This window comes from Pseudorasbora parva, chromosome 20 (genome assembly GCF_024679245.1).
Source record: "Pseudorasbora parva isolate DD20220531a chromosome 20, ASM2467924v1, whole genome shotgun sequence".
NCBI classification, from domain to species: Eukaryota; Metazoa; Chordata; class Actinopteri; order Cypriniformes; family Gobionidae; genus Pseudorasbora; species Pseudorasbora parva.
Window position 1 is genome coordinate 11,514,352 of NC_090191.1, and position 18,036 is coordinate 11,532,387.

Genomic DNA, 18,036 nt, shown 5'->3' on the forward strand with positions numbered 1-18,036 from the left:
ATTGATTGTTAAAATCTCCTTTTTATATCTGCTGCAGGATGCTCCCTCTCGTTTTACGCTGTAATAGTGTGCTGCCGTCTCCGCGCTGTTAATGCACTGCTGTATCCAGAATCCCAAACTATGCTAACTAAAGGGGGACTGCTTGTCTGATTTGTTGTATCGGTACCCTGCTTTTTGGTTTGTTTGGGAGGCCTGGGGTCAACCAATCGTCTGGTTTTCTTTGTTTTTGAGTTGCATATTGCATATGGGGCTGCATAGCCGCAGACCTGTCAGGGTGCACATGCTGACCCCTGCCGAAAGCGCTAACAGTAAGCATCAGAACTGGACCAGAGAGAAATGGAAGAACTATCACATGGCCTGGTGTGTGTGCATCTCTTACCTGGGGAATACATGGCACTAGGAAGCATTATGGGAAGAAGGCAAGCCAGCGGAGGCAATGTGATGCTTTGGCAATGTTCTGCTGGGAAATCTTGGGTCCTGCCATCCATATGGATGTTACTTTGACACGTACCACCTACCTAAGCGTTGTTGCAGACCATGCATTCATGGAAACGGTATTCCCCAGGTGTCTGTGGCCTCTTTCAGCAGGACATCGCACCTTCCACAAAATAACAATGGTTCAGGAATGGTTTGAGGAGCACAACAATGAGTTTGAGGTGTTGACTTGGCCTCCAAATTCCCCATATCTCAATCCAATTGAACATCTGGGGGTTGTGTTGAACGAACAAGTCAGATCCAAGGAGGCCCTACCTTACAACTTACAGGACTTAAAGGATCTGCTGCTAACATCTCGGTGCCAGATACCACACCATAACTTCAGGGGTCTAGTTGAGTCCATGCCCCGATGGGTCAGGGGTGCTTTGGCAGCAAAAGGGGGACCAACACAATATAAGGAATATTACAACATTAGTGCTGCCATGTTCTTTTTAGAGAGAAGAGGCTTTCTTCTGCCAACCGTTCCAAAAATGCCCTACTCGTCCCGTACCTTTCTAATTGTACTGCCACATAACTTAACATGTTATCTGAGGCCTGTAAAGTCTGAGGTGTAGTTCTTTGGTGCTTTCCAATTTCTCTGAGCATTGCACGGTCTGACCTTGGGGTGCATTTTCTGGGACGTCCACTCCTTGGAAAATTGGCAACTGTCTTGAATGTTTTCTGCTGTAGAATGATGGATTTCAAATTGTTTGGAAATGGCCATTACTTTCCTCCTTGGCACTGTGTTAACACAAACCTGAATGCATCAGACCAGCAAACTGCCAAAACTTCTGCTATTATAGAGCTGAATACACTTGCTTACTGCTTAATTAGCTGCTACTTACCGTCCTATGTCAACAGTAAGAGTGTACTTTGTCACCCATAGCATTTCCATTTTGGCCTACTTTTTGATAAATAAATAATGGAATGATGTAATATATCATGTTGTTCATCTGAGGTTGTCTTGCTATCACCAGACCTACCTCAATTTAAGATTGGTCTGAGGAGTCCACTCTGTATTTTCTACTGCACAAGAGGCGTGAACCGGGCATAGGTCAAATGACTCAGTACGCAATTGGATACTCCCTCAACAAATCAGACCAACAATCTGTTACTTCTCTATACATAATTGCGTTAAGCACGCCATGTGGATAAGCCGGTTTGTGATGGTCCCTGCAGATTTGTAACGGCAGCAGGATAGAAAAATGTAGAGGTTTCCAGCCTGAGCTGCAGGGCTTTTACCCAGTCTATATGTAAGGTGGTATTTAATTTTTAACAAATTGTTTTTCTAATAGTAAGGCCTGCCAAGGACCACATGATTTTTTTATTATATGTACTGATACATAAAGCCATACAATTCAATAGGGTGAACTTTCTTTTTCACGACTGTATACACACACATATTATAAACAAACATATTATAAATAAACAAACTTTTATGTTTAACCAAATAAATCAGTGCAATATTCATCATTCACTATTTATTCGGTTTGTCCCTTTTATATATATATATATATATATATATATATATTATACATTGTGCAATTTTACAGCAAGACAGAAGCTCATCTAATATTTTGATGAAGTTAAGTGAATACACAAGTGCTTTTTGAAATAGTTTCTTTGTCCAAACCATCGGTCATTCCAGTTTCTTGTCAGAATGAGTTTGCATATGACGTTTCAGGTCTCTTTTATATGTAAAACTCTTTTCACACTGAGAGCAGGTAAAAGGCCTCTCTCCTGTATGAACTCTTATGTGAATCTTTAGGTTTCCTTTAAATGTAAAACTCTTGTCACACTGAGGGCAAATGAACAGCTTCTCTCCAGTGTGAATTCTTATGTGAACCTCAAGGTTTGCATTGTTTTTACAAGTCTTTCCACAGTGATGGCACATGAAAGGCTTCTCTCCAGTGTGAGTTATTACGTGATTCTTAAGATGATCGCTGTCTGTGAAACTCTTTCCACACTGATGACATATTAAACTGCTCTCTCTTGAGTGAATCCTCATGTGCTTATTAAAGGTTGCTTTAAATCTCATACACTTTCCGCACTTGTCACACGTGAATGGGTTCTCTCCGGTGTGAACTCTCATGTGAGTCTTAAGACCGCCTTTTCGTGAGAAGCTCTTCCCACACTGATTGCAGATGAACGAGTTTCCTCCAGTGTGAATTTTCATGTGGACGTTAAAGTTTCCTCTTTGAGTGAAACTTATTCCACACTGTTGGCAGGTGAAAGGCTTCTCTCCTTTGTGAAGTCTCATGTGGACATTAAGGTTTCCTCTGTGAGTGAAACTTTTTCCACACTGTTGGCAGATTAAATGACGTCTCTTTTTTGTCTTTTGAGCTTTTTTTCGCGAGGACGTCTTTGTTGTCTTTGAGCAACTAACATGTTTCTTTCCATTTATGAAATCCTGATTTTTCTCATTCTGAATTTCCACTTCAATTTCCTTCAGTTCTTGACTCTCCTCTTTCGGCTGCATCATGTCTAAAACAAAACAAATGCAAGTTAACGGTAGTTTGATGACAAAGCAACATAATGGCATTATAACATCTAAAACAAAGAGCATCAAAACCAGCAACAAGTATACTAGATCCTGCACACACTACTCTACTGAAAGAGGTGTTAAAGGGTTAATCACCCAAAAAATTATCATTAATTACACACCCTCATGTCATTCCCAACCCCTAAGACCTTCGTTCATTTTCAGAACAAAAATGAAATCCGAGAGCTTTCTAACCCCTCCCACAGACAGCAGCACAACGACCAATTTACTACTTCGGTGTAAATAGACCCGCTGTGAACATGTATGTAATTATTCCTTCATTTTCAGTTGAAATTAAGTTTTTGCGGTATTCCGAGGTTGAAAGCAATTCTTAATAGCTTTATGGAAGTGCAATTACCAACAAAATCCAATCAGAATTTAATTAATAAATCGTTGGACCAAACCTAACTGTTATAGGTTATATAGATGTTTGTGCAAGTGATATCAGGAAGCAACTTAAAATGCACAGGACTCAGTGCGTAAATCGAGTTACCCCTCCTACTTCTGCTAGTTTTACTGACATTTCTTATCTCATGCAAATTGGTCATTCAAATTACAGACATCCTGTGGTAAAATTACATTATTCCCTACCCTTGAAAAAACTAATCCTGTCCAAATAGGTCAGAAAGCTCTCAGATTTCATCAAAAATCTCTTAATTTGTGTTCAGAAGGTCAAACAGGTTTGGAACGATATAAGAGTGAGTCATTAATTACAGAATTTAAATTTTTGGGGTGAACTAACCCTTTTAAAAGTTTTACTCTAAATAATTACATGATGTGCAGATTAATTCAACTGCAAATTAATCGCACAACTTTGGCAGAGAAATTATCCCCCAAAAGATCATTAAAAGTCATTCTTGTGTAAGATGAAAAAAGCACCGAATAGATATTACAAAATGAAATTTTAGAAATGCATATACTTTATTCAAAATTCAAATGTATGTATTATACATGGTCTCCAATAAAGTGACATCCCCCATACGGAAATGTAATGTCATATGTCCCTATATCGCAAGTGACACAGTCATATATAAGACAGTACATTGCCATCACATATACATATCTCTAAATTAGGGCCGGGACTTTAACTCGTTAATTAAGATTAATTACGCAAAAAAATAAAAAAATAATTTTAACTCCACTTATTTTTGCACCACGGAATGTTTTTTTAATGAATGAGTTTCGACGGACCGATTATACACCAACTAGCGTTCACGAATCACGACAACAACAAACCATAGTGAACATGAACAAAGAAGCTGATGAGACCGCTTTGCTTGGTGCCGTGGATGGGAAATTTTGTTTTAAAAAATGAAAGGATGGAAGCGTCGACAAGAGCATGGTTGTGTGTAAGCTATACAACCAGGAATTTGCGTAAGCTATACAACAAGGAATTTGTGTATCACCGCAGCACATCGAGCCTCAAATATCACAAATATGCTTTTGCTACACTTAATGGCAAACATTGCGCTGGTCTGCTGGACTGAAATAAATAAACAATATTTTGTTGATTAAGCTTATGTATTCAGTCATTATTCAATGGTTTAAGTAATTTTTCACATGGATTTTAAGTAATGTTCTCAGGTCAAATATTTATATGCAATTAAAATGGAATTAATTTCGATTAATTAATTACAAAGCCTCTAATTAATTAGATAAAACAATTTAATCGAGTCCCGGCCCTACTCTAGATATATGTTGACATAAGTTTATAACATATATGAATTGTCCATATTAAATGAGTATATTGACATATATTAAAACTATGCATATGATTATTGTTTATTTGATATTGTATGTTATGACTATATATGTCACAAATATATGTTTACTTTATATGTACCAATTTATTTAAACAACATACATACAAACATTTGACATGATTATGTTTTCCTTATTTTAACAGCTTTAACTTTTAACAAGTCTATCTCTATTTGTGTTTTGAGCTCAATTGTATCTTGTAGTTTGCCTCTCTAGGTTGTTCCTAGGGAGACTGTTACAATATATTTGATTCTAATTGTAAAATGTATACTAAGACTATATAAAAACATATTATGGACATATATGTGTCATATGTATGCAAGCAAAATGCAATGTATATATGTGTAATTTGTATAATGAGCATTTAAAAAAAAAATCATGTATATTGATAATTATATATGTGACATTTAAAAGACTGTATTATACATGTATAAACATATATTTATATGGGCTAGTTTTATATGTCAATATATGAAATTGTTCCATTTTCTAATATGTACATATATATCTGCCCATATATAAAACCTATGTTTTTACTTTGTATGTGGCTATATTTAATATCTGTACATTTAATATGCTTACATATATTAGTACATGCACACATATCAAAATAGCTTTTATTTACAACTTTTTAGTCCCATGACCTTCATCAGGCATTTACAAACACATATTCAAACACAATATAATTTCAAATCAACTCATGATCACTGCAAAGATCCATTAATTACCAATCACAATCAGTGACGTAATTCATCATTGCATCCACATCATCATATAAAAGGGTTAAAACGAAAATTGAAATAATATATATTAGAGATACACAGTAGCATAATGCATAGAGAAAGAGACAGAAATGGAACATCAAAAATTATCACTCTATCATGCCTATTGGTTATAAAGCCTGAAAAACTATCCAAAATAACATTTCTATATCACCCCATCTCCTTAACAATTAATAAATCATTATCCTGGAATGTTTTCTCTCAAAAAACGTTTTTTTTTTTTTTTTCGACTGAAGAAAGACATGAACATCTTGGAAGAGATAGGGGTGAGTAAATTATCAGAAAGGATTAGTTTAGTACCTTAAATTAAAAATTTCAACATCTTTTCTTCTAATAGTTGACGGATTCTTTGTTTAATTTGACAAATTTAATTCGGATCAAGCTCAGTCAGACCGATCAAGGTGTTTACATGAAGCCTTTTTGGTCCGATTGAGCCATCAATCTGACTGCTAATAGATTATTTGGTTGCATGAACGTAGCCATTGAGTATAGCAACTGTTCAGATCCAATTTGTGTGTTCATGCCACTCTTTTGCTTTATGGAATATCTGGATTAGTTATACAGCAACATAGAGGGGTTTGCAGTACAGATGTTGTTTTTATTTAAAACGTGACAATGTGTATCCGCTGTGGCGGTTTCAAAACGTAATTTTCTGCTCATCCAACACTTTCCAACAACAAACCCTTGTAACTTCAGCATGTTTCCTATAACAACATCTGTCCTATAAACCATGCAAAATCCAATCAGAGTGGTCCAGAAATGGAATTTGAATAAGATTTCAAAACACATATGAATGCAGCTCAAAACATCTAATCTCATTACTTTATCATGTGTTAAATATGGTTATTTTTCTTACGAAAACTCATAATTCACTTCCGAAGATCCCTGGTGTGTAATGACACTTTGGCCATTAATGTGTCTAAGCGATTGGGAAAAAGCACAAAATCAGAACATGTCAACTTCTAAAGGTCCCCAAAACTGGCTCAGACCTGTAGGGGTCAAATACACCAACAGTAAATGAAAAAAAAAAAAGTATTTATTTAATTTGTATCTTATATTGCATTTGTCCTTCATGTCCAATAAAACCACTTTAATTAGGACACTCATAGAACATTTTTCATAAAATATCACTCATTTCTGCAGACCTGGACATTTTAATATGCATCAAATGACTTGAGTTCAGCAGTAAGAATTAAACCAACCTGTTTGTGTCTCGGTATCTTCATGATTCACTTCTTCAATCTTCATGTTTTCACTCTCCTCTTTAATAAACTCCATCTTGATCTCAGTTGCTCCAATCTGAGTTTTTTCAATCTGAGTGTGGCTTTTCTGTCATGTTTAAGATAAAAAATTATTAACAAAGAAAAATAAAAGCAAAGCTAAAACAATGTGCGTCTCAATCTCTACGTAATGATTTGTAGGTTATTGAATAGGGCTGCACGATTCAATGTTTTTAAACCGAAATCGTGATTTGAAAGGGTGTGATGCAGAGCTTAACCAATAGGGGACATTTGATCCAAGAACATCATTTGGGAAAAGTTGTAGTGTCATAAGTTCAACTACGCAACAAAGGGCATTTGTAGAAGAGCAAAGTCCTGCAGATGACATGGTACCTAAAAAAAAGCACAGCATATGTTTGAAATTATTTTGGGTTTTGAAGGTCTGACGTACTTCAAAGGCAGGTACTTTGTAAAAACCTGTCAAACGTCTGCGTCGACATCGCGAGGCAACACAACCAGATTTTCTGTGGATTTTTTAGAATAATAATCATATTGTCTAAACATTAACGGACGACAACCTTACATTAATAATTTGCACACTGAATATGGGTTGGAGCTCTTAAATTTCGAACTCTGTGCACCAAATTGATGAATTTAATTTTAAAAATGCACAACATTTTCTTATGGGGGACCATGCCCTAGACTCCACTAGAGGGACCAACGTCCACCCGGTGTTGTCATTAATCAGATATATTTCTACTCTTTGGCTAACTATCTAACTAACTAACTAACTAATAGGGACGCAACAATACAGTTAGTCCACGGTTCAAAAACCACGGTTTTTCGGTTCGTTTTTTTTTTTTTGTGCTATTCTATTCTTAGGCAGACAGGAACAGAAAAAGGTTAAGGAGAAAATGTTTTTATTGCAATACTCTTTCTTTATTTTACTTAAAAGACTTGAAAGCCCTTACTTAAACTTAAATCTTTACTTAAAAAACCTTTACTTAATATTGTATAATATAAAATAAATATTTATAAAGATTAGTCGATAAAACACTTCCGCAAAGGATACTCCTGTGTATCCTCGCTTATGACTCCTCAGGAAGCCTCCTCACTCCTCCATTCTCACGGTGCAATTAGAGAATTGAGATCTCCTACAAGATGGCTGAGCTCCATCGGTTTCCCGGTCACAGGATGTAGGACGGAGGAGCGAGGAAACGAGGAGGGAGATTGAGAAGCACCCCTGATCACATCTCATATACAGACTCACACGATTTTACTTTCACTTTAGACATAACCGACTGTGTTTATGTTAACCTTGTTTGTATTTAACAGTAGTGCAGTAAGACTGTCCAGTAATCATGTGTGCTTGACAGACGTTTAGTGCGCGTCTAACGGAGGCCAGCTAGTAGAAGTTGCTGTTTTACATTGGTGCCGTGACCCGGATGGGAGTGAGGTTTAGGGGGGTGAGTGTAACGGAGGCCAGCTAGTAGAAGTTGCTGTGCGAGTAAACCGCACTCCTCTGACCTCAAGAGATGCTCTAGCGACTGACGCTAGGGGTTGCAGCCTTTAGCCTCCTTGTTAGAGCGTCCGACTCTCATGCCGGCGGACCCGGGTTCGAGTCCCGGTCCGAACAGTAGGGGTTACATTGGTGCCGTGACCCGGATGGGAGTGAGGTTTAGGGGGGTGAGTGTAACGGAGGCCAGCTAGTAGAAGTTGCTGTGCGAGTAAACCTCACTCCTCTGACCTCAAGAGATGCTCTAGCGACTGACGCTAGGGGTTGCAGCCTTTAGCCTCCTTGTTAGAGCGTCCGACTCTCATGCCGGCGGACCAGGGTTCGAGTCCCGGTCCGAACAGTAGGGGTTACATTGGTGCCGTGACCCGGATGGGAGTGAGGTTTAGGGGGGTGAGTGTAACGGAGGCCAGCTAGTAGAAGTTGCTGTGCGAGTAAACCTCACTCCTCTGACCTCAAGAGACGCTCTAGCGACTGACGCTAGAGGTTGCAGCCTTTAGCCTCCTTGTTAGAGCGTCCGACTCTCATGCCGGCGGACCCAGGTTCGAGTCCCGGTCCGAACAGAAGGGGTTACACGCGCACTCAATGTAACAGAAAAAAAACAGTGCATAAGCATCCGGCAAGTGCATGTTTAACCGGCAAGGCTTTAAAACAAGGCTAAACACCCCCTAACTTTAGTGCATATGATTGGATATTTGCTCATATTAGTGTGTAGACTCAAAGGCACACTCAAAAAGAACCGACATAAACTGAAAGAACTATTTCAAATGGAGAGAAATGGAAATAATAAATAATTGAAGTGGAAATAATAATAATAATTAAAAAAAAAAACGCAATTCACCAGCGCGTATTGAACCGTGAATGCCGTACCGAACGGTTGAATATTTTATTGAGTATTGTGGCATCCCTACTAAGTAACTAAATTTTATCTGCTTTAATTTCTCTTTTTATATGGGCTGATTAAATATATCAAAAGAAAGCATACCCTTTTCTTTTAAACAAAACATTTTATTCAATCTTAAAGGTGGGGTAAGGCCCTATTTTTATAGCTCCGCCCCACACATACGTAACCCAGGCAACGACTATGATAGAATCTGTGTGTAACTAATCCAGGTCGAATATTCAATGAAAAAGTCACCCCTTCCATCACAAAAATACAAACCATTCTTATGAACAACTCGATAGAACACGAGCCGACAGTCCAACTAACGACATATTACAATTATGACCGGATTAGGATTATATAGATCATGAAACGAGGAAACAAACATATATTAAGAGTATAGTATCTTAATTTTCGGACACATTTTGTGAGCTGACGAATGAAGCAAACAGTGAGGAGATTTAGATGCTCCATACGGTGTGGAAATTAATGTGTCTTTATCACCGCTGAAGTGAGTGACAATGCAATCGCAAATGGACAAACAAGCGAACATGACACATGAGCATATTCAAGCAAAAGCCAGCATATATTAGATCTTGGCTAATTTTGTCCGTTATGTGAGTCTTGTGTTTTGAATAATGATGCGCACTGAGCCTCTCTTCTCACCATCAATAGTAGGCGTCCCTTACCTGCTGAAGTTTATTCCACTCAGCCTGAGTCCTTTTTCTAAAACGGTTTTGAAATAATACCCCACCTTTAATGCATTCTTTTATCAGAAAGACTCTTAGTGCAGCAGGCAATATAGAAAAGCACAGCATGTTTGAAATTATTTTGGATTTTGAAGGTCTGAATATGTCAACGGGCATGCCTCAAAACAAACAGTTGGATATATGCTGCTTTTTTTTTGTACCAAAAACAAAAAATCTTTAAGCACATTACCCTGAACAATGTGAAGATATAATGCAATATGTTAAGGTTTTCTTAACTGGCAAAATAAATTGCAATCATTTGCCCTATTTAGATAGTAATTGTTTCTCATGTGAATCAGTAAAAATACATTTGCGTGGGCCCTAAGTTTATTTTACTCAAGCATTTAGCTGGCGGTTGTCACATGGAGGAATGAATTCAGTGAACCTATGAACCTGGGACATGCTGATCACGTGGTAAGTCGCATGATTGTCTGCTGAATAAAGACTGCTATAGTTCAAATGCATTTAAAATGTGGAAAATAGCAGAAATAAGTTAATGCAACTTCTTATTCACACAAGGTTAACATAAAGCTGCTTGGTTTATATTTTGTAATGTATATAATTGTACAAAAATTGTATTGCATGCATTGTTGGATGTAACTAGTTACTAAGTGATTAGTTACTTTAAATCATTACTTTTCCCTTTAAAAATATGGAATTACTGTTTACAGACTGCAATTTTCCATCTACTAGAGGGCGCCTATTCAAAGCAAATGCGTAGTTTGATGACGCAAAGTTTGAGCACAGCATCTTGGGACATGTGGTCTTCACCTCACAGCCGGTGGAAAATAGGACTCGGGGAGAAATCACGTACATGCATGCGGTTATTAACGTTACTCTAGTGTGAAGCAGAGCATGGCCGCTGGAGCGATTGTTACACAAATACCCGCCTCGCGAACACCGGGACTTTTATTATGAAACGGCTAAAACTAAAGCGCTCCTGCCAAATAAAACCCGAAACCAAGGGTAGCGCAGATCTGACGCAATTGACAGGCGACTTCCTCAGACGCTATGCTGAAACGTCCCAGTCCTTAGTTAAAATAGCAATTTTCTCACAATTTACAAATAGTTGGAAACATTGCTATTTTACTGCAAAAATACTACATAGTGCACCTTTAATAAGATTAATTTGTAGTTTTATCTTATTCATTTGAAGGAAATTAATTAAGCCATTTCATGTCCATCCTTGAATCACTTAACTAGTCAAGGTTGATATAGGATTTAGAAAGTATTAAGTAGTTAAATACTTTCTGGAGAGAGTAAATTTGTACATTAATCTAATTACATTATTGAAGATGTAATTAGCAACTAGTACGGTAATTACTTTTTTAGAGTAACTTACTCAACACTGCTTGCATGTATTGCTGCCACAATAACATCCTAGTTCAAATGCTTACATGTTTTTCCCCCCTCTCTTTTTTCTATTTGCTCTTAAACAGGTCCCACTCTTTGAGGTGGAGTAATGGTGAAATATTGTTCTTTTAAATACTTTCTCTAATTTCAGTAATAAATATGCATGCAAATTGCAGTGAAGCGCAAAAGTTACCATATGCTGCTTGGCCTTGGTCAAAAAGGATTTAAACAGTACATTTTGAAGCGATCTCTACTTGTAAACTCAATGGCCCCATTTACACTGCATGGTTCAAGTGACCCAATTCCGATTTTACCCTCTCATGTGGCACAGATCGGATATAACATTTGAGCGTGTAAGCAGAAAAAAAAAAGTTTTGGGATCAGAACTCCTTGGGAATAGTTTCAGAATTCAGAATCAATAGATTCAGAAATAGTTTTGCCAGTTTATAATGTAAATGCGAATATCGGACACGGGTCACATTTAAAAGATGATGTAAGCAGGTTGACAAAAAAAAAGTCGGATATAGTCACCAAATCGGAATTGTGCATGAAAACCTGCAGTGTAAATGGGGCTAAAGTGGATTCAGACGGTGCTCGATCTTTGCGTTCATCTAAAAAACAAAAATAAAAATGGTAATTTAGCATTAGCAAGGGATTTGGGAGAGAGGATTTTGATGCAGGTGGTAGGAGAGATAACCCCCCAGACATTTTGTGTGACTCAGACAGCAATAAAATGTTCAACTAACCCCTTTTAATGTTGAAAATAACTTACACATGCCAAGAATATGACCAGTCCTAACGCCGCTGGTATTTTGTAGGTTATGGTCAGTGTTTTAATTGTTTACAGTGTATGTTCTAAAAAGGTTAAGACTTTATTTATATTTGTTAATTTAACTTTATTCAAGATACTGTAATTATTTGCTTAATTTATCTTGACAGAAGTTTGTGTCATGACAACTTTATTTGGAAAAAAAAAACACAAAAAAAACAAACAAACAAACTTAAGTGATAAGTTTGTGATTATGCGTGGTCTGTCACTAATGCTGTTAAAACCACCACAATAAAAGTAATGATTGTCAATTGCAATTTTAGTCAGGAAAAAAAACCCAATTCGATTTTCGATTCGAAGTCGTGCAGCCCCATTACTTAATTTACTAGATTACACTTATATTACATTACATTTTCTTTTTGCAGTTGTTTTGTTTAAGTTGTCATTGCACAAGTGTTCTTGTTGCATTCTGAATCATTTTGTTAATTAACTGTTTCAAGCGGCTTCTGCATCAATTTAATAGTTTCAGAAAGCTCCGTTTTCCATCACTACTTGCCAGTTACCAAATTCCTATTTACGACAGACTGATTCGCGATATAAGGAGAGAAATGAGACGCACCTTTGCTATCATTCATGTGGATGGGTTTTACTCATAAACATTAACGTTTATTAATGTTAGATAAAGCATTACAATGTTACATTAAATAATAATAAATTCATGTACAGCACTTGTAAAAACGAGGCATCGATTTAAGTACTTTAAGTGGTTTTAAACACAAACCTTTCTTCTGCCGAATCATAAGATATGTAGGAGCGCGGCGCAGCCTTATGACGTCAGCTCTACACAACAAAATAAAAGTCCTATCTAAACTCACAAAAGTGCACAGAAAAGGAAAAAAGGAAAGAAAAAAGATACTATAATAATAAATAAAAAAATAGTTAGGAGTTGAAATACATTTGAATACGTTGTTCAGTTATCTGCTGAAAACAACTACCAATGAAAGAATAGTTTATCTAATAAGTGAGATTCTGTATAGGAAATAAACAGTCATACACTATATTTACCATGCGTTTAATAACATGTTTAATAATGTTTTTTACGATTAATATATACAAAATACAATAAAGATTTGTCAATAAAGTTAAATTTGAATCAAAGCCATATACGAATTTAAAATCACAAAAAATTTAACTGTTAACATGTTGCAGTGTTATTAATAAATGTGCAGCATTAATTGTGATTGACGCAATTTATCCTATAAGACTACGAGTTTTTCCTAGAAATAATAGATTTTCCAGGATTTCCGCTGGTCTTAATTTGACCTTCCACAATTTAAGGCCTTAAAAAAAATCTTAAAATTGGATCAAAAAGCATTGAATTGAATATCATGGCATTAAATTAGCACGCTATGATGTCTGTGATGCAGAAAATGTGGACAGAATTGCAGAATCTTTCCTTAAAAATATTTTAAACAGTGGCTATGGAAAATATTCAGACCCCCTTACATTTTTCACTCTTTGTAATATTGCAGCCATTTGCTAAAATCATTTAAGTTCATTTTTTTCTCATTAATGTACACACAGCACCAGAAACACAGAATTGTTGCCATTATTTTCTAAGCGGATTAAAAAGGAGAACTATAATGTATGGCGGAATAGCATTTCTGGGAGTACTGGCTGAAACATCCTCCCTCACATCTCCCCCTCCCCCTACTGACAGAAATGAGAGAGTCCACCGTATCTACTACTATAACACCTATATCAATGAGGCCCTGAAAGGTAAAACGATCAAAAAGGATAGCATTAAACACTAGATTTCTGTGATGCCTTTTGTGCATTATTAATATTTTTGTTTCATTTAATTTCTCAGCGTATTTGCTGGATGGTGTGGACGTCTGTGGCTACACTGCCTGGTCTCTAATGGACAATGTGGAATGGGAGGCTGGTTTTGAAGAAAGATTTTGCTTTTTTTATATATGTAAATCGATCAGATCCCACTTTACCACGTATTCCTAAGGAATCGGTCTGGAGCTATGCTAAAATAGTTACCTGCAATGGCTTCATTAGCCCAGGAGAAAGTCCCCATGAATGTCAGAAGCTTGAACCTAAAGGTAACAATAAATTGATCAATGCATCTATCCATTCGTCCATCCATTTAACCCGAGTCTTTTCTGGTTTACAGGGAATAGTCCTCCATGAAATCCTGGTGAAGAGCTGATACAAGAAACAAAAACATCCAGTAGAGGAACACATCAAACGTTTGATAAAATGGACAATGTCTGAACATATGTGCTTTACAAGCCTTAATATATATTTATTTTAATTACTTCAATTTACAAGTTGTATAAAGATAATTAAGTAACAATTATTACAATTATTTAATATTCTTATTTACCTAATACAATGTTAAGGGTAATGCTTTCCAATAAAGGTCCATGAATAATATTGCTAATATATTAATGAAGATATGAACTAATCATGAACCAATGAAGGATTCATGCATAAATAACTGTAAAGCAGTCCTAACTACTTGTTAGATGCATCAATTAACATTTGTGTAAACTAAATCAACCAGCCTCCATAATAATAAATAAGTACATTTGATTTAATGCTGCCATAGTTTAAACTTTAATATCATAATCTGCCATCTCCAGCTTTGTGACAAATAATTGGAAAGGCACATGCTTATTTATTTAGCCATTAAGTACTGGGTAACAATACAAAGGTGACATATACGTAGCTACAACGTAACAGTTAGCTAACCCTAAAAAAACCTAACCCTAACTCTATAGTAAGTACATGTAGTTAATTAATATTACTCAGTAATTATTTAAATAAGTACAATGTAACTACATCAACTTTTATGATTTTTAATGTTCTTGAATGTTTAGTCAGCTACTTTTGTAGGTGTGTAGGGTTTGTTTCTGGTGGGACGCTCTTGATCGGCATGCTAGTTGTGTTGCTACGCTAATGTTGTCATTTTAATCTAATTAATGGTGATTGCTTTAGTAAACCAAATTTATAATTAAAGGCATTTGTATATATGTTGTATTGGGGTTTTGTCAGGAAGTTATGTTCAGTATATAAGTATTTTATGTTGTTTAAACGAATATGCTTTGATTAGCATTAGCTTATGTATGTGCATGTAAACGTGTCTTTAAGGTATCTTTGGGCTTTCTTTGATTCCATATGTTTAATACATAAAAATAAAAGAAGTACAAATAATTTTTATCTTTTTTTTTTGTACTGGTGGTGTAAAGGAATAAGGATGTCACTCTTTGAGTATGTTTATTCAATAATGTAGCATATTTTCTTTGTAATGTAAATGTAATGTAAATGCATTGTGTCAAGACTTTACTTTGAGGGGCACATCATTTCTAACTCATGATTAACTAACCATAGACAAACATCCCCTTATGTCCTGTTAATGCAGGACTGTCAAAACTTTACTTGAGGGGGTACATCATAGTTGATGATAGGGGTACATTAATAACTAACCATACACTGACATCAAGATAAGATGCGAATCAGAGACCAGGGAGGGAAACCGAGGATGTACTGACACTAGGCATGGTTGCCATGAACCAGGCCTGAGTACAATTGTCCACCCTCCCCACTCCCCCTCTGGCCTGCACTCACATAGGGTTTCAGTATTCGTGTCGGAGCACGCTTACGTCATTATGGTGCAACGGTTTCGGGATAAACAGGAAGAGCGGCGCTCTCTGAACACAATTGAGTCCATCGCTCCATTGTTTTCTTTGAGGATCATTTTGTGTCGTTTGGTCCTCGGTGGTCCACAGCCCTCTCACAGCCTGTTGTTAAACAGATGTGTCGCCAAGGGGCGTGAAAATTTCCACGTAATCGTGCTGCTCGTATGAGGAGGTTTACAAGGTACCAGCTGAAGTACAGCAAGGACTTTGCAGCTTTTATTACGGACTCCAGCACGGTTAGCGCTCACACTGCATGCGAACCCGCCCGAGTCCAACTGAACCTCTTCCAAGCGGGCCAGGGCCGGCTAATCTAAGCACTCACATTAGTCAAACGAACCGTGCTTATGTGGTCAAACGCACTTGGGCACGGTTCAAACTGGCTAGTGTGAGTACACTCTGAATGAGTGTTGACTAAGACTGGAGCAAACTATGCACAACATTGATGCTGAAGATCTGAAGGTGGAAGTCAAGGATGCAATCAATGCTTTCCCCACATATGCATAATTTCTTTCTTTTATTTGTGAATATGGTAAAAGGACCATTGGTCTTTGTGAATTCAGTCACCGGTATAACTTGCAGTTGTCCACAAAATCCATGTACAATCATAAAATGTTTCTGTTTGTAAAGAAATCACACACCAAATATGTGTCCTCAGATGAACTGTACAATATAAAAATAAAAATAATGTTTTCTATTTGCTAATGTTGACAGAAGGCAATTGCAATTACAAACAAATGTGGCTTTTTGTGGCAACAACGCCTAAACTCATTCATATAAGGTAAAGTCAGCAAAAATGGGCCACATTTTGATGAAGACTTATAATACCATCAAATAATCTATACATGAGATCAAATTTTTTTAGCATGTGTCTCTTAAATGTATTTATTTTTTAAATGTTTAAAAGTATAATTGTTTTGCCACATTTATGGAGAGCTGATGATCACCACCAACAACCGCCTCTGTAGTGATCATTTTACACTGGACAGTTTTATAAACTTTAGTCTGAGAAAACTGGGATTCACTGATATTCTGATTACTGGTGAATGGGGCTGGACCGACTATCTTCCGCCTTCATCCTCCTGTCTTGCCGACAGCCGGTGCAGACATCATCCGCAATAACATTACGTGCCCACCAATGAGTGCAAGTTTCCTGTATGCTTATGTTATAATTACAGCAGGTAATGTTAGTCCACAGTAACTAAATCCTGCAACCCTCTAATGTGATTTTGTTTTGTTTTTACAAGTTACATCAATATGATTCCTTAGACAAGTGATTTCAACTATTATATCTGTAAACCTGTATATATTATATCTGTAATATCTGTATTATCTTTAGTTTGATATGTGACTATAAAGTGGCAAAATACACTTTATTCTATGTTATTGCTAGCCTTACTTTATTTGGCTACGTTTATGCTATTTACATAATAGCTAAATTGCACAAAACGGAGAGGGAAAAAGCACGGACCATTCTGTTGCAGATCGAGGGGAATGATGTTGGTTATCGAATATGTCAGTGTCCTCTAAGTTTGTTTCTGGCTCTGGAGGCTCAAGCATGTATGGCTTTGTAAACCCAATTAAAAAGCTGCTAAGAACATCCATTCTGGTTGTAGCGGTGACATTTGAGTGAGGCGGAGGTAGCTTTCCTGCGAGTGGGGGTGGTTTCGGCGCAGCCAGCGGACACGTCCCCAGCGTTTGAGAGCAGAGAATACTGCTCATTTTTTTAAAGATTTTGATCTGTTATATTATTTACTTGGCGACTTTTTTTTATCATTCAAATTTGGCTGGGTGGTTAATAACATATTTTTTTGTGGTGTGACTAACTCAGATCACATACTTACTTTTGACTTTACAGGGTCTTTAAAGGGATAGTTCACCCAAAAATGAAAATTTCATGTTTATCTGCTTAAAGTCCCAGTGAACCGGAAGTTGCAACCGACTTTATTTCAGTGATTTGACGTATTTCCGAGAAAAACGGAATACTAAATGATCAGAAGAGAGGGCGTGACTTGTTTCCCCCTCCCTGTGACCTAATTGGATATAGAAAGGTAGGCGTTTCATTCAGAGATGGAGGCAGATCTGAACGCAAGTTTGCAAACAGTTGTTGAGGATTACTCTCCGCCTGATACACCGCCAGCTGTCTCGTTAACGCATGACATTAGTTTGGAGCAGGAAGATGGGGAAGAAGAACAGGAGTACACGGTGGATCATTCTGTGGGAAGCAAACCTTATATGTTTGAGCCGATGTGGAGGCTCCGGAATAAATTATGGCATGTCGAA

The 18,036-nt window shown here is 36.9% G+C and overlaps 1 protein-coding gene across 1 annotated transcript; it reads right to left on the reverse strand.

The window, feature by feature from the left end:
- Positions 1-2,020: 2,020 nt before the first annotated feature.
- On the reverse strand, positions 2,021-12,884 carry LOC137048701 (gastrula zinc finger protein XlCGF57.1-like). Its single transcript, XM_067426921.1, has 3 exons — positions 12,828-12,884; positions 6,762-6,888; positions 2,021-2,958 (listed from the first exon to the last, which is right to left on the reverse strand). The coding sequence occupies exons 2-3, from the start codon at positions 6,835-6,837 to the stop codon at positions 2,114-2,116; spliced, it is 921 nt and encodes a 306-aa protein (XP_067283022.1). The 5' UTR covers positions 6,838-6,888; positions 12,828-12,884; the 3' UTR covers positions 2,021-2,113.
- Positions 12,885-18,036: the final 5,152 nt, after the last annotated feature.